This window comes from Phyllobates terribilis, unplaced genomic scaffold, assembly GCF_046119375.1.
Source record: "Phyllobates terribilis strain yellow unplaced genomic scaffold, ASM4611937v1 Scaffold_11__3_contigs__length_659146591, whole genome shotgun sequence".
In the NCBI taxonomy this organism is placed as follows: domain Eukaryota; kingdom Metazoa; phylum Chordata; class Amphibia; order Anura; family Dendrobatidae; genus Phyllobates; species Phyllobates terribilis.
Window position 1 is genome coordinate 152,786,728 of NW_027362771.1, and position 25,014 is coordinate 152,811,741.

Consider the following 25,014-nt stretch of genomic DNA (forward strand, 5'->3'; position numbering starts at 1 on the left):
GTTGCCATGACGACCCGATGTCGTCATGACAACATCCGGGTCACCAGACAGCAGGAAGATTGTTTGGACATGCGCAGTGCATCTCCAAACAATCTTCTCCCTGTCCGGCGCTGACAGCCTGCATGGCACAGGGATGGTGCTGCATTCCTGTGCCATGCAGGCGATCAGAGAAAAAAAAGTGAAAGTCCCAGAGTGGGACAAAGTAATAAAGTATATAAACTTTCAGAAAGTGAAAAAAAAAAAAAAAAAAAAAAAAAATTGCAAAAATATAAAAAAAAAAAATAATCCACCAAAAATAAAAATATAATGTACCCATCAATAAATATTATTATATAAAAAAAAAAAACAATAAAAGTACACATATTTGGTATCGCCGCGTCCGGAACAACCTGACCTATAAAACTGTCCCACTAGTTAACCCCTTCAGTGAACACGGTAAAAAAAAAAAAAACGAAGCAAAAAACAATGCTTTATCACCATACCGCCAAACAAAAAATGGAATAACACGCGATCAAAAAGACAAATATAAATAAAAATGGTACCGCTGAAAACGTCATCTCGTCCCGCAAAAAACAAGCTGCCATACAGCTCCATCAGCCGAAAAATAAAAAAGTTATAGCTCTCAGAATAAAGCGATGCTAAAAAATATTTTTTTCTATAAAATTGCTTTTATTATGTAAAAGTGCAAAACATAGAAAAACGATATAAATGTGGTACCGCTGTAAACGTACTGACCCAAAGAATAAAGCTACCTTATCAATTTTACCACACGCGGAACAGAATAAAAAAAAACAAAAAAAACAATTCCTGAATTGTTGGTTTTTGTTTATTCTGCCTCCCAAAAATCGGAATAGAAAGCGATCAAAAAATGTCACGTGCCTGAAAATGGCACCAATAACAACGTCAAGTCATCCCGCAAAAAACGAGTTGTCACATGACTGTCTGCCAAAATCTGGAAAAATTATAGCTCTCAAAATATGGCGATGCAAAAACTAGATTTTACAAAAAATGCGTCTTTTAGTGTGTGACAGCTGTCAGTCATAAAAACCCCATATGATTCTGGTATTGCTGTAATCACACCGACCCGAAGAATAAAGTCGTCTAATCACTTATACCGCACAAGGAACGGCGTCAAAAATAAACTCTTGGGTTAGGATTGGGCTAGGGTTAAGGCTGGGTTTGGGGCTAGGGTTGTGCTAGGGTTAGGGTTGTGCTAGGGCTAGGGTTGTGCTAGGGTTAGGGTTGTGCTAGGGTTAGGGTTGTGCTACGGTTAGGGTTGTGCTACGGTTAGGGTTGTGCTAGGGTTAGGGCTGGGGTTGGGGTTAGGGTTGTGATGGGGTTGGGATTTTTTTCAAAAGTAAGAAAAAAAGATGACGATATGGCGACTAGTGTTGGGCGCAAGTGCTCGCTACTTGAGTTTGCATCGGGTGCTCTGGTATGCATTGAGTATCGTGGGTATTTGAATGACATGCTCAAGTCTCTGCCCTATATGCTTCGCGGCCAAAAAAACTTTAGAGGGATTGCCTGCCATGCACGAGCGATCCCCGCATGTTTTTTTTTGGGTGTCTAATAACCGTGAAACATGCGGAGCAGGGACTCGAGCATGTCACTCGAGCACACGCTGTACATGGTGCATACCTGAGTACCCGATGCAAACTCAAGTAGCGAGCACTTGCGCTCAAGACTAATGACAACTTATTCAATATGATGACCTAATGTAAACAAATTCTGTGGGTTCAAAATGTTCACGATACACCTTAATAAAATCCTTGGGGGGTATAGTTTCCAAAATGGGGTCACTTGTGGGGGAGCTCCACTGTTTAGGCACATCACGGGCTCTCCAAACGCGACATGGTGTCCGCTAACAAATTGAATGGAAAATCGTCTCAAATTGTTAGCGGACGCCATGTTGCGTTTGGAGAGCCCCTGCGTGCCTAAACATTGGAGCTCCCCCACAAGTGACCCCATTTTGGAAACTAGACCCCCCAAGGCACCTATCTAGATGCATAGTGAGCACTTGGAACCCCCAGGTGCTTCACAAATTGATTCATAAAAATGAAAAAGTGTTTTTGTTTTCACTTTTTCAGTTTTATGAATCAATTTGTGAAGCACCTGGGGGTTCCAAGTGCTCACTATGCATCAAGATAGGTGCCTTGGGGGGTCTAGTTTCCAAAATGGGGTCACTTGTGAGGGAGCTCCAATGTTTGGGCACACAGGAGCTCTCCAAACGCAACATGGTGTCCGCTAACAATTTGAGCCGACAATTTGTTAGCGGACACCATGTTGCATTTGAAGAGTCCCTGTGTGCCCAAACATTGGAGCTCCCCCACAAGTGACCCCATTTTGGAAACTAGACCCCCCAAGGCACCTATCTAGATGCATAGTGAGCACTTGGAACCCCAGGTGCTTCACAAATTGATTCATAAAAATGAAAAAGTGTTTTTGTTTTCACTTTTTCAGTTTTATAAATCAATTTGTGAAGCACCTGGGGGTTCCAAGTGCTCACTATGCATCTAGATAGGTGCCTTGGGGGGTCTAGTTTCCAAAATGGGGTCACTTGTGGGGGAGCTCCAATGTTTGGGCACACAGGGACTCTTCAAATGCAACATGGTGTCCGCTAACAAATTGTCGGCTCAAATTGTTAGCGGACACCATGTTGCGTTTGGAGAGCCCCTGTGTGCCCAAACATTGGAGCTCCCCCACAAGTGACTTTCATTTTTCCGAATCAATTTGTGAAGCACCTGGGGGTTCCAAGTGCTCACTATGCATCTAGATAGGTGCCTTGGGGGGTCTAGTTTCAAAATGAGGTCACTTGTGGGGGAGCTTCAATGTTTGGGCATACAGGGGCTCTCCAAACGCAACATGGTGTCCGCTAACAATTTGAGCCGATTTTCCATTCAATTTGTTAGCGGATACCATGTTGCATTTGGAGAGTCCCTGTGTGCCCAAACATTGGAGCCCCCCCAATAGTGACCCCATTTTGGAAACTAGACCCCCCAAGGCACCTATCTAGATGCATAGTGAGATCTTGGAACCCCTAGGTGCTTCACAAATTGATTCGTAAAAATGAAAAAGTGAAAAAAAAAACACTTTTTCATTTTTACGAATCAATTTGTGAAGCACCTGGGGGTTCCAAGTGCTCACTATGCATCTAGATAGGTGCCTTGGGGGGTCTAGTTTCCAAAATGAGGTCACTTGTGGGGGGGCTCCATACATAGTTTGTAAAGCCGAATAAAGACTTGCGTCCATCAAGTTCGACCTGTAAGTTCTGTAGTTGCTAAAGTTGATCCAGAGGAGGGCAAAAACCCCAAATGATTTAGCCAATCTTCACCTGAGGAAAAATTCCCTCCCGACTCTGAAACCAGCAGTCAGAATAAATCCCTGTATCAACCTACTATTTTATTCTATTTTTAAGTATATGCAGAAATCTGCCTGGTATCTAGAAAAGCATCCAGTCCCCGCTTGAACTGGTGTAGTGAATCCGACATTACCGTCTCCTCACTCAGTGAATTCCATATTCTCACTGCTCTTACCGTAAAGAACCCCTTCCTATGCTGGTGCTGAAACCTTTTCTCTTCCAGTCTTAGTGAGTGCCCTCTTGTTACCGTAATATCCCTCCTTTTGAACAAATCCCGGGCAAGGTCTCTATACTGTCCCCTAACATATTTGTACACATTTATTATGTCCCCCCTCAACCTTCTCTTTTCCAGGCTGAATAGTCCTAGTTTTGCCAACCTCTCTGGGTATTGCAGTCCCTCCATTCCCTTTATTAATTTTGTTGCCCTCCTTTGTACCTTTTCAAGCTCATTTATATCCTTTCTATATATTGGGGCCCATAACTGAGCACAGTATTCCAAGTGTGGTCTGACCAGTGCTTTGTACAGTGGAAGAACAATGTTCTCATCCTTTGCAGCTATACCTCTTCTGATACATCCCATTACCCTGTTTGCCCTTACAGCAGCGGCCTGACTTTGGGCACTCCAATTTAGTTTGCTATCAATCAAGATGCCCAAGTCCTTCTCCATCTCTGAATTCCCCAATGATTTCCCATTCAGTGAGTACTGGTGACTTCCATTTTTCCTTCCCATATGTATGACCTTACATTTCTCCTCGTTAAACCTCATTTGCCATTTAATGCTCCACCTACCCAGCTTATCCAAATCCCTCTGAAGGTCTTCACTATCCTCTTTTGTATTAATTGTTTTACATAACTTTGTGTCATCTGCAAATATTGATATTTTACTATTTATCCCGTTGACTATGTCGTTAATAAAGATATTAAATAACATTGGGCCTAGTACAGACCCCTGTGGTACCCCACTAGTGACGCTTACCCAATCTGAGTATATTCCATTTATAACCACCCTCTGCCTTCTATCCTTTAGCCAGTTAGCTACCCACTTGCAGACATTTTCCCCCAGCCCCATCATTCTCATTTTGTATACCAACCTATTATGTGGCACGCTATCGAACGCTTTTGAGAAGTCGAGATACACGACATCCACTGGTTCCCCCTGATCTACTCGAGAGCTAACCTCCTCGTAGAAGTCAATCAGGTTTGTTTGGCAGGAGCGATTCCTCATGAATCCATGTTGGTTCGGGGTTAATAGATTATTAGCGTCAAGATGCTCCATGATTGCCTCATTAATAAAGCCTTCAAAAATTTTGCCCACAACGGACGTCAGACTCACCGGCCGATAGTTTCCGGCGTCACTTTTTGCTCCCTTTTTGAATATTGGCACTACATTCGCCTGTCGCCAATCAAGTGGTACAGACCCAGTCTCAACAGAGTCCTTAAATATAAGATATAACGGTCTGTCTATCACATTACTTAGTTCCCTTAGTACCCGTGGGTGTATGCCATCAGGTCCTGGTGATTTGTTTATTTTAATGTTACTGAGGCGTTTCTGTACCCCAGCTTGGGTTAGATTTGTCATACTTAGTGGAGGATTAAGCTTGTCACTTCTCATTTCGCCTGTTAGTTCTTTTTCCTTTGTGAAAGTTGACGAAAAAAATTTATTTAATAGATTAGCTTTATCCTCATCTTTCTCTATGATTTTGCCTTCATCACTTTTTATCGGTCCAATATTATTCGATTTAATCCTTTTACTATTTATATACGTAAAGAACAGTTTGGGATTTGATCTACTTTCCCTAGCAATACGTCTCTCTGTTTCCTCCTTTGCTATTTTTATTTGTTTTTTACAGGTTCTCGTTTTTTCCTTGTAACACATTAGTGCCTCCTTGCTGTTTTCCTGTTTTAATCTCTTGAATGCCTCTTTTTTGCTATTTAACGCCCCTTTTACGTTCTTATTCAACCATATTGGTTTCCTCTTATTTCTGGCCCTTTTATTCCCATACGGTATATACCTCTCGCACTGAGTATTCAGAATTCTTTTGAAGGTTTCCCATTTACTATTCGTATTTCCTTGATTAAGAACTTTGTCCCAGTCTATAAGTTGAAGGTTTTCTTTCAGCTGATCAAACTTCGCCCTCCTAAAGTTTAATGTTTTAGTTGTTCCCTTATTGATAACCCTACTGAAGGGCATTTTGAAATTGATAATATTATGATCGCTATTACCTAGGTGCCCCCCTATCTGTACCTCAGTTATTCTATCAGGCCTATTAGTCAATATTAAGTCCAACACTGCCTTCCCTCTCGTTGGTTCCTGCACTAGTTGGGAGAGATAATTATCCTTGATATTTGTCAAGAACCTTTTTCCTTTCTGCGATCTACAGGTTTCTGTTTCCCAGTCAATATCCGGGTAGTTGAAGTCCCCCATTACAATCACCTCATTATGTTTTGCTACTTTGTCTATTTGTCCTAATAGCAGTTTCTCATTCTCCTCTGTTATATTGGGTGGCTTATAGCAGACCCCCAGTAATATTTTATTATTATTTTTTGCCCCCTCTATCTCTACCCACATGGACTCGACCCCCTCTTCTCCCTCTCCTATATCTTCCCTTAGTCTGGGCTTTAGACGTGACTTTACATATAAGCAGACTCCTCCGCCCTTCCCCTGTTTCCGGTCCCTTCTAAATAAACTATAATCTGTTAAATTTACCGCCCAGTCGTAGCTATCGTCTAGCCAAGTCTCTGTTATACCTACGATGTCATACCTCTCCTCCGATATAAGCGCCCGCAGCTCATCCGCCTTATTGGTCAGGCTTCTTGCGTTGGTCAGCATGCAAGATAAAACTTTGGGGTTATTTAGCATCCTATTCTTCTCTAACGATCTAACTGTACTATCCCCACCCCCCTCTCCACCCTCATTATATTCACTTCTCCCCTTCCCCCTTGCTTGCCTCACATCCCACCTATTTCCTTGGTTTCCCCCCCCCGTCTCTAGTTTAAAAACTCCTCCAACCTATTAGCCATCTTCTTCCCCAGCACCGCTGCACCCTCCCCATTGAGGTGCAGCCCGTCCCTACGGTAGAGCCTGTAGCCGACAGCGAAGTCGGCCCAGTTCTCCATGAACCCAAACCCTTCTGCCTTGCACCAACTCTTTAGCCACTTATTCACCTCCCTAACCTCCCGTTGGCGCTCCTGTGTGGCTCGCGGGATTGGTAGTATTTCTGAGAAAACTACCTTGGAGGTCCTTGCCCTAAGCTTCATACCTAGATCCCTGAAATCATTTTTAAGGACCCTCCATCTACCACTCACTTTGTCATTGGTGCCAATGTGGACCATGACCGCTGGGTCTTCGCCAGCCCCACCCAGTAACCTGTCAACCCGATCCGCGATGTGCCGGACTCGAGCGCCAGGGAGGCAGCACACCGTTCGGCGATCCCGGTCTTTGTGACAGATTGCCCTGTCTGTCCCCCTAATAATAGAGTCACCCACTACCAGGACCTGTCTAGCCTGCCCTACACTTCCCCCCTCCCCCTCATTACTGGAGCATACACTCCCCCGGCGGTCAGAGGATCTGTCGTGCTCCAATAATGCCGGTTCTGAACCAGCCTTCCTATACTTCTTCCCTCTATCCCTTCTAACCGTTACCCAGCTCCCTGCCTGTTCAGCCTGCGCTTCCCCACTAAGCTCCACCCCCAGTGTTGACCCATTGAGTGTCTGCTCGGTGAGCAGCAAACTCCGTTCCATGTTGTCGATGCTCCTCAGTACCGCTATCTGAGCACTTAGATCCAGGATTTGGGCTTCCAAGTGCACGATATGCTCACATCTCTCGCAGCAGTATGGATCCCTGAGCGGTAGCTCAGGGAATGCATACATTGCGCAAGATGTACACTGCACGGCTCCGGCCAACATGGACGTCATTCTAAATATGGGGATACAGTCAGTATATATGTACAAGTACAAAACACAATTATTTATATATAGGTGTATGGACGGGGATCAATTAGGGATGTGCAAGTGTATCGATTAGATATTGGCGCGGGATCAGTTAAGTATGGACGGGGGATCAATTAAGTATCAATTAAGTATGGACGGGGGATCAGCTGAGTGGGTCAGGTGGATTAATTAAGTGTGGACGGTGTGTCAATTAACTATGGACTGGGATCAATAAGTATGGACTGGGGAAATAATTAATTGTGGACTAGGGATTCAATCAATTAATTATGGACAGGGGGTTTAATTAAATAGGATGGGGGGTAAAGCAAAAAAATAGGTATGGACGGTGGGTCAATTAACTAAGGACTGGGGATCAATAAGTATCAATAATATCAATAAATATGGACTGGGGAAATAATTAATTGTGGTCTGGGGAATCAATCAATTAATTATGGACAGGGGTTAATTAAATATGGTGGGGGATAAGGCAAATAGATAGGGACTGGGGATGAGTAAAAGTGGACAAGGGGAATCTATTAAATAGGACAAGGGGGATCAATCAATTATGGGCTGGGGGGGTCAATCATTTAAATGTGGTCAGGGGGATCACTTTAATATGGACGGGGGTGGTCGGGGATCAATTAAATGAGGACGGGGGGGTCAATTTAATGTGGTCAGAGGGATCAGTTAAATATGGACGGGGGTGTTCAGGGGAATCAATTTAAATATGGACGGGGGGGTAATCAATTAAATATGGACTAGGGAATACAATACAATTACAATACAGATACAAATACAATACAGTACAGTACACACTTGGGTTCAGTAGGGCCGCTTATCGCGGCCTCCTGCCCCTCACTCACCTCCTCTAGGGACGCTGCACGCTATCACAGCGTGCTTGTCCCTCCGGTCGCCTCTTACCGGTCCTCCTGATCACCTCCTGGTAACCACCACCTGGCACCCTCCGCTGGCCGGCACTGCACGCTGCCACAGCGCTCTCTTGCGCTCGTCCCTCCGGTCGCCTCCTACTGGTCCTCCCGGTCCGCTCGATCACCTCCGCCTGGCTCTCCTCCCTTCCCAGGAGCTCTCTCCACACACAGCACAACTCTTGCAGCACACGGCAGGCTCCGCCTCCACCACTTCCTGTCAGGCCTCCTCCCACTTCCTGTCAGCCGTTTGGGCACACAGGGGCTCTCCAAACACAACATGGCGTCCGCTAATTATTCAAGCAAATTTTACAATCGAAAAGTCAAATGGCGCTCCTTCCCTTCCGAGCCCTGCCGTGCGCCCAAATAGTGTTTTTTCCCCAAATATTGGGTATCTGCGTGCCCAGGGGAAATTGCACAACAAATTTTGGGGTCCATTTTTTCTTGTTACCCCTGTGAAAATAAAAAAAATTGGGTCTAAAGTAACATTTTTGTGAAAAAAGTTAAATGTTCATTTTTTTCTTCCACATTCAAAAAATTCCTGTGAAGCAGCTGAAGGGTTAATAAACTTCTTGAATGTGGTTTTGAGCACCTTGAGGGGTGCAGTTTTTAGAATGGTGTCACTTTTGGGTATTTTCTGTCATAAAGACCTCTCAAAGTGACTTCAAATGTGATGTGGTCCCTAAAAAATGGTTTTGTAAATTTTGTTGGAAAAATGAGAAATCGCTTGTCAACTTTTAACCCTTATAGCTCCCTAACAAAAAAAAATTTTGGTTCCAAAATTGTGCTGATGTAAAGTAGACATGTGGGAAATGTTATTTATTAACTCTTTTGTGTGACATATCTCTCTGATTTAAGGGCATAAAAATTAAAATTTTGAAAATTGCAAAATTTTCAAAATTTTCGCCAAATTTCCGTTTTTTTCACAAATAAACACAAGTGATATCGAAGAAATTTTACCACAATCATGAAGTACAATATGTCTCAGAATCAGTGCGATCCGTTGAAGCGTTCCAGAGTAATTACCTCATAAAGTGACAGTGGTCAGAATTGTAAAAATTGGCCTGGTCATTAACGTGCAAACCACCCACGGGGCTTAAGGGGTTAAAGTAGGTTATCTCACAAAAGCACTTTTTTTTTTTAATGATTGTGATTTCGTTCTAAATTATATAGGGCCCAGTCGTAGCAATATGCTGCCAATGTTAACCCCTTTTTTGACCGTATGAGAACTGTGGTCTGGTGCCAACATTGGAATTCCATGGCAGCCAGACCAGAGCTCTGCGAACTTCCTGCCAACATCTTGGGCACCAGTAAGGTGATATGAACTGTTACACACCATCCAACCGATGTGCGGCATAACAAGTAATAATGTCAGCCTTCACAATGGCAGGGAAAGCTGACAATATACTTTGCTGTCCTTCTAATGCTCACTTTATACAGTTTTCTGTAAAACCAGATAATGGGGGCGATTCACTATGACTGGTGTAGCGCACGCCAGTCTTAATGAAGCACTCGCTGGAGTACACTGACCTGATTCATTAAGTGGCATGCTCTGCTTAGTGAATAAGGGACGGCTGATACCAAGCATTCACTGTCACCGGAAATATACACCAGGTGCTGGCATATATTTCTGGAGTAAGCTAAATGAGATTAGTGGCATCATTTATGGTGAATTTGATGGGTTGGAGCGTGAACATGCCCAGTCTATGCTACTCCCATATTGGGGTACCTGGCTGGGACTGGCGTGTAAATGGCAAAAGTCGCAAGATTTGCCAAGTTATCTGCATTATCTACGATCTTAAGGGCAGAATGCACATTACCTGAAATCCTCTTCTCACATCCATCTGTTAGAGTATTTCATCCAATGGTATTGCTATCACACCTGCTGAGACTAGTAGTTCCACAAGTGATCACCGCCAACAATATGGTAAAGAGTTTCCCTTAAAAAAAAAGAACTGGACACGGAGCAGCACTGCCGGACAGTGTGATTCCAATTGCGTTTTTTGTTATACTCACAAAAAGAGATGAATTAAGAACACCTAGAAATGCCTCACAGCATGGTAGAAGCTGGCTGCTGTGTGTTTTGATGTTTTTTATGTTTAATTTTTCAATTTTTGTGAGTATAACAAAAACTCCAATTAGAAGCACACTGTGCGGCAGTGCTGCTCCCTGTCTGATTCTTTAAGGGAAACTCGTAACCTTATTGTTGGCGGTGATTGCTGGAAGAGGGAGGATTCTAGATGATATTGCTCCTGCCCTAAAGATCATAGATGCCATATAAATTTATACGTTATATGATTTTAATGGGTTGGTATTGTATCCTCTTGTTATACATTTTTTTTTTGCCTTGTTCCAACATTCCTGTAATTGTATACTGTAAGTGGACGTGATAAATGCATTTCTCACTATTCACTTGTATTTTAGGCAGAACATTCCTCAAGAAGAACACGTACGTGTTCAAAAAAGAATGAAGGATCTTCAGCGCAGACACAATGAGTTTCGCACTTTAATACTTGGTCCAAATATTGGAGCGTCTGGGTTTTTGAACACAGGCCAGTACCTGTCGTCCACCATGGTTCCAGAGGTGTTTTCTTTTCAAATTGCACAGGTATTCAGTGATCAGTGTGTTTGAAGGACTATACATTTATTCTGGAAGTGCTAGGTAATCCTGATTAGAGATGTGAGATTTGATTGACAGGACTGGCCCACAGTCACAGATTACTGGCCCACAGTCACAGATTACTGGCCCACAGTCACAGATTACTGGCCCACAGTCACAGATTACTGGCCCGGCCAATAGACCTAACTCCTGCAAATCAATTCTCCCATTTCTAATCATGATACATATTACTTTATCTCGGCAGACAGATTTCTGGCATAATTACCCTGGGTTAACCCTTTCAGGGTTGTTATGACTAGAGCTAAATTTCACATGTATTTTATTTTTTTTGTTTTATTTTCTTTTGTGGGAGACATAAAGAAAATTATAAAGCTTTAACTAGGAGTAAACGTCTCTATTTCTGTAGTGAAACCACAAAACATACATTTTCCTTATTTATGAAATTGTTGTCTTAATTTGTTTGTTTGTTTTTTTACTCAAAAAAATGGTTCTTATGCATAGTGATACCAAGTATGTGGACATTATCTAACGTATGACGTCAAAATAGTGCTACAAGAACACTGCCACCATTTTACTTTAATAAACGCTCTCACTCAGAGTTTTACAGACAAGTAAAGTTTATATTTTTCATTTGTCTTTTATGACCGCTCAAAGCAGCTGATGGTACTGTGCGCAGAAGCGAGCAGTGCCCTCAAACGTGGCACCCAAAATATTAAGGATTAGTCCATTAATTTAAAGGGGTTGTTTACAAGGCTCTGGAGTCGGTATAAAATGGACCAACTCCGACTCCTAAAATACATAATAAATTGAGTTCAGTAGTACAATGCAGGACGAACTGTGAATGTTTTCATAAGAATTTGGGAAAGTTATGAAGTGTCCTATAAAGATCTGTTCTGTTACTGATGTAAGGATCTGGGCTTTTAGTTGAGATGAATCTGTGCTGCACTTTATGTACACGCTCAGTAGTGAGGCCGGGCTGTGGAGTCGGAGTAAGGCTGTGTTCACACGATGCGTATTTCATGCGTTTCCGCGGCGTTTTTGCAGTTGCGTAAACGCCGCGGAAACGCATGAAAAACGCATGGTAGAAGGGCAGCAATGTTCCCCAATGGAAATCCGCATGTGCTGTGCCCATGATGCGGATTTTTCCGCAGCGTTAACGCTGCGGTCAAAAATCCGCAGCATGTCAATTAATTTTGCGGAAACGCGGCGATTTCGCCGCCATTGACTTGCATTAGAACGCGCCAATTCCGCAAGACAGCATTTGTACTTGCGCTATTGGCGCGTTCTAATGTGCGGATGGTACCCGGGTGTGGAGGAGAGGAGAGTCTCATCCACACCCAGGTACCATTAAAAAAGCTGTAAAAAGAAGAATAAAATAAAAAATAAATGTATTCTTACCTTCTGTCGGCCCGCGCAGCGCTCCCGCTTGGTTTCCGGCACTTGCAGTGAGTTGTAGGACCTGCGGTGACGTCAGAGTCATGTGACGGGTCACGTGACGCTGACGTCGGCAGGTCTTTCAATTCAAAGTTGCCGGCAGCCGGGAGAACGGAGTGAGCAGGACAGCGCGGGCCATCGGAGGTAAGTATATACACTCTCTCGGTTCACACTGTATAAATCCATGCTGTTTGCATGGATTTATATAGTGTGACCTAGTTGTCAAGCACTTTCCAGGTGATGCTAACATCGCCTGGAAAGCGCTTGTCAATCTGCATGCGGAAACGCATGTGAATCTGCATGTGGATCCGCATGTATTCTGCAGGAAAAACGCATGCACAATCTGCATGCGTTTTTTCTGCCAGGGAGATGCAGAAATGATGCAGAAATTTTCTGCTTCATTTCTGCATCGTGTGCACATACCCTTAGAGTTAGGAGTCAGGGGAGTTGGGGGTTTGGCTTACTGACTCCACCACCCTGGTTGTTTAAGCATATCACATTGATGAAATATCAATACTACATTGGTGGGGTCCTCTGCCCAGCACCCCCACCAATCTGCTGTTAGCTTCACCAGCAGCTGGATGTAGACACTGAACAGCTTTGTTCATTGTGTGCAGTGGCTGATGCTGGGAACTGAAGATCAGCTTTTATTTAAGAGAATAGGAGCTGATCTACAGTTCTTGCTAAGAGCCACGACACATTAAATGGAGCTGAATATGCACAGCTCCATTTGATCCTTACATACAGCAGGAGCTTAGAACAGCTGATGATCTTGGCTGCTAGGTTTTGAGACCCTCATCGATCTGATGTTGATCACCCCTAAGGATAGGTCATCACTATTCTATGTAGAGAGAACCCCTTTGAGGCAGATATTTTGGACCATACACTGTAAATAAACATTCACATTTTCATTTCTTTGGAATTTGATACAATTAGCAGAAGAATAATAGACATAAATGTATCCCCTACAGCAGCCCTAGCACCCAGATCTTGGTCTTATTATCACCCTCTGGTCTTGGTGACCTCATCAGGACCACATTGCTAATGTTATGGTCACTATAGCAGCCAATCATGGTGATCACCTTAAAAATTTGTTCTAGCAACGGAATTTACTAGGCTCTGTGCTGTAATAAATGTTCGTGTATCCTGTCAGATTGAGGTTAGAAGAGGAAGAGCAGCTTTTCCATAGTATACATTTACTGAAATGAAGACCCAATAGATTCAGCGGCGCTCCCTGTTGATGAATCTGTTTCACGCTGCACTGCGGAAAAGACCTTTTCTATGGTGGGCCAGTAATATGCCTTAAAACTATGCCAGTATAAAATGATCTTCATGCAAGTGACAATTAAATATTTTCTTTTGTAGGAAGAACAGCATCAAAAAGAACTTTCCATGCTACGAAAAAGACTTGAGGAATTGGAAATAACTCAGGAAAGACAACTAGAAGAACTTGGTCCTCCTGCAGAGCGAAGCAAGACTGAAAACCTCAGCTCTGAGTATCCGCAAAGGAATGTGGAGGAGGAAGAGATTAGTGCAACAGTGCAACATGGTGTATAGACTGATGTATATTGAATGTATTTATTGTTGCATGGAGTGTAAAATTTTTACAAATGTTGAAAATGTGAAATTCAAGTTTTATTGCATCATTTTGGAAACTGTGATAACATTAAAGAGATTTTCCACTTTTCTAAAGAGATGTTACTGCATCTTTATTATGTTTGATTTTGATGACTATGGATTTATGTATTTTTTTTTTCTCTTCACTTTAGAAAATGAATTTAGAAATAGCAGGTTTAGATTGGTACGGTAGTACGAGATTAAATCTTGTACCCTTGACCGGATCAAGACAACTATGTAGTAATATGTATTCAGAAATTTATGGATTATTCTGGGTTCCTAGAACTTTTTTGAATGTTTTGCTTTAGTAGCTAAAGGATCTGAGAATGTTTAGCTTGCATAAAAGAAGGCTAAGAGGAGACTTAATAGCTGTCTACAAATATCTGAAGGGATGTCACAGTTTAGAGGGATCTTTCTTATTCTCATTTGCACAAGGAAAGACTAGAAGCAATGGGATGAAACTGAATGGGAGGAGACACAGATTAGATATTAGAAAAAACTTTTTGACAGTGAGGATGATCAATGAGTGGAACAGGCTGCCACGAGAGGTGGTGAGTTCCCCTTCAATGGACGTCTTCAAACAGAGGCTGGACAGACATCTGTCTGAGATGATTTAGTGAATCCTGCATTGAGCAGAGGGTTGGACACCATGACCCTGTACGTCCCTTCCAACTCTAACATTCTAGGATTCTAAATTTAAAAGGTGGAGACTCATTTTATTTGAGGTATACTTTTCGTAGGAGTATTTAGGATGTCATTGAATGGCATAAGAGATATTTCGTTCTAATTTATGATCGACCAATTGCATATTTTATATTTATTACATACAGTGTACATCAGCTTCTGATTACAAGTTGAACATAATATATAGTTGAAAAAAATACATTTTAAAAATCTCATCAAAATCATAACTAATGGAGTTAATTTCTTAATGTCACACATACTACATATACATCACTCCAAAACCATCATTGCTAAAAGACTCATGTGATTCACTTCCTGGAACTAGTCACTTTTTGATATGAATGCTTCTCCATTGATTGTGAAAGAATTTGCCATAATGAAAATACCATTGCTTGGCATTGGCCTCCTCTGTCAGATTAGTGTAGCCTGTTATCCTATCCTATGAAGTTAAAAATGAGTCGGAACCAGAGTTACTTTAATGCCACAGAAGTCAGTGGCAGCCATCATGATACTTTGGAAACTAAAGTCCTGTATGTATCTAAAACCATTTAATGTCCAGCATAAACTTGTTATATGCAATATCATATTAGGCAATCTAAAGGAGACATGAGGAAGCTGTGAGATCTCTAAAGCAATCTATTAAGGCCGAGTTCACATAAACTTGTGATTTCTCGGGTTAGATGTATCAGGAGTTGGCATCTCTGGGTGCTCCGGTACATTGCAGAAGCACTAATGTCATTGGAACTAGGTCTGTCGAAACTACAAAACAGATGAGACTAGTGCATGCTACAATTTTTTTCCCCACGTAGTAACCTCTGTGCAGTAGCAGATTGACTTTCATTAGTCCGTTAATTACATGTTGTGCACAAAGACCAAAAGTACGCTTTTCTGAACAAAGCCTAAGTGTGTTTTGCACTGGGTTGTTACAAATCACTACTGTAGCTATTAAAAGGTTTCAAGTAATTGTTAGATGGTGTTACCATACCAATGCCCAAGGCAACCAGTCCAGATCAATGGTACATTTTTTCCCTAACGCTATAGAATCTGATGTGTGGCTGTCTCCATTGAATTTAATGAGGAAAGAAGCTGTACAGAATCATTGATCTCGAGTATCAGAACTCCAGTATCTTTTTCTTTTGTGTCCAAGAGGAGGAATCCACACCTGCTGTACACCTATGGATTTTTCAGTGGATGTGCCATGATTGTGTAAAATGAGTACACCCCTTTTAAATTCTGTAGAGGCAGCCACTGAGTCCTATACAAAGCCATCCTCCTTCTCCATGGACCTTTTTAATAAGGCTCCTCTACATATAGCAATGCCAAGAAAGTAAGAAGAGTCTTACTCGGCAGTCATTCCACTTTTCTCAAAGGAATGGTAAAGATAAGAGCTGATCAAGTTTCCTATACCATTTCTGTTTTTTATAACATTTCCAATATTAAATTTATAGTTGCACTTCGCTATTCAAGATTTCCAGGAAAACAAAAGGTAACTTCATTGTAAAGCAGAATTCACATCATGAAATAACATAAATGTCCACATGCATATGTAGAAAGAAAGCCTAAGCGTGCATCGTCTGTGCACGTAGACGGCAGATCAATGCTGCACACGCTCGCTGCGTACTATTCCCAAACGCATTTCTTTTTGTCTGCAAGTGTATTTTTGAGTTGCTGCAGTTGCTTCAGTTCAGAGTCAAATCCTATCTCCTTCTCTAGGGTGCTTATAATCTGAAATAAACAGAAAGTAGAAAAACGGCATCACAACCCATTCTATCCCTGCATTAATACAAAGACTTTGCTATTCTGCATAAAAGCAAATCATTTTTGTTAGCAAGAAGCCATGGTCAGGCCAGCCATCTTTTCATCATGTTGTATTCCAGTAATTATGTTTCACCTGTAATTGAAGGCTCCGGTGGTATATAATTTACTATTAAAGGGGTGGTCCGAAGGCAAATCAATTTTGCGCCTAAATCCCTATCTATTTAGTCCCATAATCTAAGCTAATTTCTAATATACTTCCTTTAACAATTCCCTACCGTTCCCTAACTGAATTGTCTAACAGCTATTGTATTTTTCTTTCTATTTCAGGTCTGATGACTATTCGCTTGAGTATACCAGTGCATGCTGGGATACTCAAATGAAGTGTCATCAGGTGGACAGAGACTATAGTCACTGTCAAAGCCTCTTCTTCCTCACTGAAACGAAGCATCCTAAGTGACACTTGTTTCAGGGGCTGTGCTGTCTCCCCTCCCCTTTAAGCCATCTGTCAGATGACCGAATACAAAGCTTGGCAATCTAATTTTGAGCCATTTTTCAGTGTTTCAAGGTGATGATGAGCAATACTAAATATCAAAATATAAAACCTGTAATAGCAAGTGATATAGCTTTTAAAAGATATAGGTCTTGTACCAGTGTTGTAATGGTCTGACCTTAATGTTTGCCCTAGTGCCTAAAAGGAATCTGTCAGCAGGAGTTCATAACCAAAACTAAAAGAGCTATATGCACAACTAAATAAAGACAAGTCCAACAATACCTTTACATGACCAGTCTGTCTCTCCATTACTGAGAAATCAGCGTTTGAGTTGATATGCAAATGAGACTGATGATCTGAAGCCTCTGTCACTCCAGCTGTATTCACTGCCTCCTGCTTGTCTGAAAGCCTCTATCTTCTGTGTGGTAAGGTAAAAGAACTATCAGTCAAGCAGGAGGCGGGAGAGCTGGGAGGGAATAGAGCTGGAGTGACAGAGGTTTAATTTGCATCAAATCAAACGCTGATGTCTCAGGACCGGAGGAACGGACTGGCCATGAAAAAATATTGCTGGACTTGTCTTTAAAAGAGCTACATGTACATATAAATAGTTTAGGGGGTGAAATCCTGCTGATAGATTCCCTTAACATGGGAAACTTACATGGTTAAGAAACAAAATTGAAGAAGTGTGCGCTTACTGTATTTTTTGCAAAACTGTGCAGAAATCTATTTTTAAAATCTTGTGGATAATATTATATATAAAAAATATCAAAACTATTGTGGATTTATTGCAGTTTTTTCCCATTTACAGATTGTGGTAAAACTAAGAAAATGAAGCTTTGCTGCTGTAGTACAGTAGAGATGTACTTTTCTACTGAGAGATTTTATGTATGTTCACACACCCTTTCTTTTACACTTTTTACTGTGTGTGTTGCGTTTTATCCAGGTATTTTTGACATTGCAGAGGCTGTACATTACTTTTTTACTGATAACCTATAAAAATAAAAGAATAATAGCTAATCTGCAGTACTCGGCAGCAGCCACTAAACAGTGTATGAGCTATGGTGTTCCCCCATATACACTGTTCCTATCTGGCAGCTGCTGGAGGTGATAACGCCTGATCATGCTGGTGTTGGACTCCCACCAAGTTTATACTGATGACCTATAGTAGAGAGAGCTCATCAATATAAAAGTAGTAGACAACCTTTTTAATTGGGTCATTTATTTTATTATTGTGCTATCTACAATCCCAAAAGTAACTGAACCCTAACATAAACCTCATGGTCTTTCCTAGGTATGGCGTTCATGCAGAATTATTGGTACATAGATTCAGCATCGCTGTTATGGATTGATGATAAATCATAAGAAGTGACAGCTACACCGTGCATTTACAGGAGGATTTAGGACATCCCATTCTTAATGCATAGGCATTAATAGGTAGTTGGTACCCTCTGCAGATAAAACAGATCAGTTTCCCACTCTGCTCGAAAGGCTGGTATGTCAGTGAGTAAGCGCTGCCATTTTCTGTTCTTGTGACAATTGAGATAAATTGTGGATCATTTGTAGATCATCTTTTTACTGTTCAGAATTTTCATTCATCTTTGGTGGTTCCATTTTCGGAATCTAATGGCCACATTTACTGTGTGTGTCCACTCTTTTATGGCATCCCTCAACCAAGATGGTGAGAGAGACTTTTAATGCTAGGAAGACTTTTAAAATGAGACAATTTTAAAGGGAACTTCTCACCTAATTCTTGCTTTCCAAACTGTGAGCAGCATGAATTGGAGTTTGGCTTCAAAATTGCAGCCAGATACAGTATATTTTTCTTTGAAACGCTTTATGTTTTTCAAAGTTATAATTTGAAGATCCAACTGGGGAACATAGCCAAATACAAAACCACTCTTCTTCTCTGAGCGCTGCTGCAGGTGATAGATAAGTTTCTCTCTATGTAAGAGACTTGCCAATCACCTACATCAGAGCTGGCAAAAGTCGGCTGGGAGCAGAACTGGATTAGTCTGGTCTCTGCAATAAGGGGTGACCTCAGTATAGAAAAAGATTAACGCTGATGTTTTTGCAAAGGTGAGTATATTTACTAGGATTCGGCATTAGTGAGAACCACCTTCACTGGCTCCCCATTGCCCAGAGACTCCAGTTCAAAACCCTAACCATGGCATACAAAGCCATTCACAACCTGTCTCCTCCATATATCTCTGACCTAGTCTCCCGGTACTTACCTACACGCAACCTCCAATCCTCACAAGATCTCCCTCTCTACTCCCCACTAATCTCTTCCCACAATCGCATACAAAATTTCTCCCGTGCATCCCCCCTACTCTGGAACTCTCTACCCCAACACATCAGACTCTCGCCTACCATGGAAGCCTTCAAAAGAAACCTGAAGACCCACCTCTTCCGACAAGCCTACAACCTGCAGTAACCACCGCCCCACCACATTACTGCATGACCTCCTCTACCCTCACCTACTGCATCCTCACCCATCCATTGTAGATTGTGAGCCCTCACGGACTGGGTCCTCTCTCCTCCTGTACCAATCGCTGACTTGTATTGTTCAAAATTATTGTAATTGCTTGTGCTTTGTATACCCCTTTCACATGTAAAGCTCCATGGAATAAATGTCGCTATAATAATAATAACCGATGAATTCCAGTGCAATGTTCTTTTTCAAGAACATCCGTATGAGGAAGTAGTTGGATATAAGATAATGTGTTTATGTGAATATTTTTTCTCTGCTGCCCTGCAGTATTGTCAGCATGAATCAGGTGATAGGTTCCCTTAAAGTCATATGAAGACAAGTGTGTCTAGAATGATGCATAGTATATTCTGCCATATGTGCAATTGTCAAAAATCTGTTGTACAACTAACTTCATCACTTCAGCCAACCTGTAAATGAATTGTTTCCAAAACATACAGTGCCTTGAAAAAGTATTCATACCCAGTGAACTTTTTTCACGGTATACCCACGAACTTAAATATTTTTTATTTGGATTTTATGTGATATACCAAAACAAAGTAGCAAATAATTGTGACGTGTAAAATAAATTATACATGGTTTTCTAAATATTTTACAAATATAAATCTGAAGATTGTGACGTGCATTTTTATTCAGCCCTCCTGAGTCAATACTTTGTAGGACCACGTTTTGCTGCAATTACTGCTGCAAGTCTTTTGGGGTCTGTCTCTACCAGCTTTGCACATCCAAAGACTGGAATTTTTGCCCAATGTTTTTTGCAACCTAGTTTTAGCCTTGTAAGATTGGATGGCGAGCGTCTCAATGGGATTTAGTTCTGGACATTCAAACACATGAATATGCTTTGATCTAAACTGATCCATTGCAGTTCTGGCAGTATGTTTAGGGTCGTTGTCCAGTTGGAAGGTGATCCTCACCCCAGTCTCAAGTCTTATGCAGCCTTTAACAGATTTTTCTCCAGGATTGCCCTGTATTTAGCTCCATCCATCTTCACATTAACTCTGGCCAGCTTCACTGTCCCTGTTGAAGAAAAGCTGCCACCACCATGTTTGACAATGTAGATAGCATTTTCAGAGTTATGTGTAGTGTTAGTTTTCCGACACTCATAGCGTTTTGCATTTAGCTCAAATAGTTCTACTTTGGTTTCATCTGACCAGAGCACCTTCTACATGTTAGCTGTGTCCCCTACATGCATTTTTGCAAATTGCAAATGGGACTTCTTACGACTTGCTTTCAATAATGGCTTTCTTCTTGCCACTCTTCCATAAAGGCAAGATTTGTGGAGTATACAACTAATAGTTGTCATGTGGACAGAATCTCCCACCTGAGCTGTGGATCTCTGCAGCTCCTCCAGAGTGACCATGAGCCTCTTAGCTGATTCTCAAATTAGTGCTCTCCTTGCTTGGGAAATCAGTTTAGGTGAACAGCCATTTCTTGGTAGGTTTGTAGTTGTACCATACTCCTTCCATTTTGGGATGGTGGATTGAACAGTGCTTCGTGAGATGTTCAGAGCTTGGGCTATTTTTTTTTTTATAACTGAACCCTGCTTTACTCTTCTCCACAACTTTATCCCTGACCTGTCTGCTGTGTTCATTGGTTTTCATAATGCTGTTTGATCCCTAATGTTCTTAAACAAACATCTGACGACTCCATAGAACAGCTGTTGTTATACTGAGAATAAATTACACAAAAGTGGACTCAATTTACTAATTATGTGACTTCTGGAGGCAGTTTGTCACTTGGGATTTTATTTAGGGGTATCAGACTAAAGGGGGCTGAATACAAATGCACATCACAATTTTCAAATTTTATATTTTCAAATTATTTAGAAAACCGTGTATAATTTCTTTTCCACTTCACAAATAATTGCTATTTTGTGTTGGTATATCACATAAAATCTCATTAAAATACATTTAAGTTTGTGGGTGCAACGTGAAATAATGTGGAAATGTATGAATACTTTTCCAAAGCACTGCGTTTTTTAATAGAAATTATTAAGATAACATACATTATAGTTGTATACATACCACATCAAAGTATTTCCCAATGTACTTGAAAAGTTCCTTTAAAGCTACATCTTCTTTAAATTCGTGGTCATGTTTCTGTAAAGTAGACAAAGATGTCCGTTCAGTATCAGCAATTTATTCCCGTTGAAACAGGCATCCAAACCACAGAAGCATAATCACAAATAATTATTCCTAATTTATAAATCTACATATGAAGTTTGTCTGATACAGCATTCATATTACTACACAGTACCTTCATCTGATGTGTAAACAGCTTTGAATCAAATATTTCCTCCTGTTATAGAATATTACACTGAAAGATCGCAATGTGTACATTGTTACAGATATGTAGGTGCGCTTATCGTGGTTGTTACCTTTGATTCTGAAACCAAGAAGTCGGTCAACTCTGTGGAGGACAACTTAGGAGCATCTCGAATTTCTTTGTAGTAAGCTTTAACAGCTTCTTTGAACAAAGGAATGTCTTTTGCATAGAGGAGCTTGTTGGTTGGAGCGGACTGTATGGAGAAATATAATATACAGAGATCTATGCTATATGACTTGACTAGCGTTCTCACAATAATGTTATATTTACCAGTCAGTTCAGCAGATTGCACAGCATACATATACACTATTTGGAAAAAAAAGGATTAGGACACATACAGATTACACTTGCAGGAGCTTTTATGACAACCCATTCTAAACCCATAGTATTATTATGGAGTTGGTTTCCACATTCTTCATAGCATTAATGTGGAATTGGTCCACCATTTGCAGCTTTAACAGCCTTCAATCTTATGGGAAGGTGTTCTACAAGATTTTGGATTGTGGGAATTTTTACTAGGTCATCTAGACTAGGATTTGTGTGATCAGACACTGATGTTGGATAAGAGGTACTAGCTTGTAATCTCCATTCTTGTTCATCCTAAAGATCTTTGATGGAGTTGATATCATGTTTCCTCCAAGCCAAACTTACCCAGCCATGTCTTTATTGACTTTTCTTTGCACATTGGGGCACAGTCATGCTGGAACAGAAAAGAGCCTTCTCTAAACTATTCACACAAAGTTGGAAGCGTACAATTGTCCAAAATGTCTTGGTATGTTGGAGCAATAAGATTTCCTTTTACTGAACTAAGAGGCCCGAGCCAACTCTGAAAAACAACTCCATTACATTTTCTCTCCTCCATCGAACTTTACATTTGGCACAAAGCAGCCAGACAGGTAACATTCCCCAGGTATTCACAAAACCCAGACTCGTACATCAGGCTGTCAATAGAGAAGCGTGGTTTGTCACCTCACAGAATGCATTTCCATTGAGTCCATTGGCAGCGTGCTTTGCACCATTGCATCTGATGATTAGTAGTGTGCTTCCATGCAGCTACTCGGCCCTGAATCCCAAGTCATGAAGCTTCCAGTGCACAGTATTTGAGCTGATGTTAATGCCAGTCGAAATTTGGACCCTACTGTTATTGACCCAGCACATACAGTGGTGGCCAAAAGAATTGGCACCCCTGCAATTCTGTCAGATAATACTCAGTTTCTTCCTGAAAATGATTGCAATCACAAATTCTTTGGTATTATTATCTTCATTTAATTGGCTTGCAAGGAAAAAACACAAAAGAGAATGAAGAAAAATCAAATCATTGATCATTTCACACAAAACTCCAAAAATGGGCTGGACAAAAGTATTGGCACCCTCAGCCTAATACTTGGTTGTACAACCTTTAGCCAAAATAACTGCGAACAACCGCTTCCGGTAACCATCAATGAGTTTCTTACAATGCTCTGCTGGAATTGTAGACCATTCTTCTTTGGCAAACTGCTCCAGGTCCCTGATATTTGAAGGGTGCCTTCTCCAAACTGCCATTTTGAGATCTCTCCACAGGTGTTCTATGGGATTCAGGTCTGGACTCATTGCTGTCCACCTTAGAAGTCTCCAGTGCTTACTCTCAAACCATTTTATAGCACTTTTGGAAGTGTGTTTTGGGTCATTGTCCTGCTGGAAGACCCATGACCTCTGAGGGAGACCCAGCTTTCTCACACTGGGCCCTACATTATGCTGCAAAATTTGTTGGTAGTCTTCAGACTTCATAATGCCATGCACACGGTCAAGCAGTCCAGTGCCAGAGGCAGCAAAGCAACCCCAAAACATCAGGGAACCTCCGCCATGTTTGACTGTAGGGACCGTGTTCTTTTCTTTGAATGCCTCTTTTTTTTTCCTTTACACTCTATGTTGATGCTTTTTCCCAAAAAGCTCTACTTTTGTCTCATCTGACCAGAGAACATTCTTCCAAAACGTTTTAGGCTTTCTCAGGTAAGTTTTGGCAAACTCCAGCCTGGCTTTTTTATGTCACGGGGTAAGAAGTGGGGTCTTCCTGGGTATCCTACCATACAGTCCCTTTTCATTCAGACGCCGACGGATAGTACGGGTTGACACTGTTGTACCCTTGGACTGCAGGGCAGCTTGAACTTGTTTGGATGTTAGTCGAGGTTCTTTATCCACCATCCGCACAATCTTGCATTGAAATCTCTCGTTAATTTTTCTTTTCCGTCCACATCCAGGGAGGTTAGCCACAGTGCCATGGGCTTTAAACTTCTTGATGACACTGCGCACGGGAGACACAGGAACATTCAGGTCTTTGGAGATGGACTTGCAGCCTTGAGATTGCTCATGCTTCCTCACAATTTGGTTTCTCAAGTCCTCAGACAGTTCTTTGGTCTTCTTTCTTTTCTCCATGCTCAATGTGGTACACACAAGGACACAGGACAGAGGTTGAGTCAACTTTAATCCATGTTAACTGGCTGCAAGTGTGATTTAGTTATTGCCAACACCTGTTAGGTGCCACAGGTAAGTTACAGGTGCTGTTAATTACACGAATTAGAGAAGCATCACATGATTTTTCAAACAGTGCCAATACTTTTGTCCACCCCCTTTTTTAGGTTTGGTGTGGAATTATATCCAATTTGACTTTAGGACAATTCTTTTTGTGTTTTTTCATTGAAGACAAATTAAATGAAGATAATAATACCAAAGAATTTGTGATTGCAATCATTTTCAGGAAGAAACTGAGTATTATCTGACAGAATTGCAGGGGTGCCAATACTTTTGGCCACCACTGTATCTGTCTCAGTACTCTATGACTCAGTACACTCACGCAACCATGTTAAACTGTTTGATTTCACATAGATTATTACAGGTAATATTACTATTTTGATCAACGCAATCCACTCTGCCATATTAATTTGCAATTTTACTCTTCCCATTGTTTGTGAAATTAATACTTCCTAAATATTTAAAACATTGATCTTTCTCCTCTACCTGCAAACCCAGATCTGGGGGAGACTCCCATTCATTCATGCGTACCAACATAGACTTTCCCAAACACTAATATTGCAACACCAAAAAGGAAAAGATGTGGAATTATGGAGAGCACAGGATGGATAGACATGTTAATGGTATGCAAATTATGAAAAAATGTACATTTTTCAACACATCTCTATTTATTTAGTATTGAATATGAGTGCCAGCAGAAATACACGCACTTACACGCTTTGGCATGCTATCAATGAGGTTTTTAAAGGATGTCTGAGGAATGTAATGCTGAATGCACTTGCGCACATGGATCATCAATATCCACTTCTGGCAGCTTCCTTTGTAATTGCTGACCAATGATGTCCCAGATGTGCTTGACGGGAGCAAAGTCCTGAG

At 41.3% G+C, this 25,014-nt stretch overlaps 2 protein-coding genes across 3 annotated transcripts in view; one reads left to right on the forward strand and one right to left on the reverse strand.

Moving 5' to 3' along the window:
• Positions 1 to 13,908, forward strand: part of CEP83 (centrosomal protein 83) — a 48,835-nt gene extending 34,927 nt beyond the window's left edge. Inside the window, exons 15-16 of one of the 2 annotated variants that reach the window (XM_073651691.1) lie at positions 10,639 to 10,822; positions 13,634 to 13,908. In XM_073651691.1, coding sequence (XP_073507792.1) covers positions 10,639 to 10,822; positions 13,634 to 13,825 — 376 coding nt within the window. In that variant the 3' untranslated portion in view covers positions 13,826 to 13,908. The remainder of the gene's footprint in view (positions 1 to 10,638; positions 10,823 to 13,633) is intronic. The other variant, XM_073651690.1, reaches the window with a different exon arrangement.
• The window catches only part of PLXNC1 (plexin C1), a 262,942-nt gene continuing 251,464 nt past the window's right edge, over positions 13,537 to 25,014 (reverse strand). Inside the window, exons 29-31 of the mRNA XM_073651689.1 lie at positions 21,683 to 21,823; positions 21,330 to 21,404; positions 13,537 to 16,294 (exon numbers count right to left, since the gene is read on the reverse strand). Of these exons, the coding sequence (XP_073507790.1) occupies positions 16,190 to 16,294; positions 21,330 to 21,404; positions 21,683 to 21,823 (321 nt within the window). The 3' untranslated portion in view covers positions 13,537 to 16,189. The remainder of the gene's footprint in view (positions 16,295 to 21,329; positions 21,405 to 21,682; positions 21,824 to 25,014) is intronic.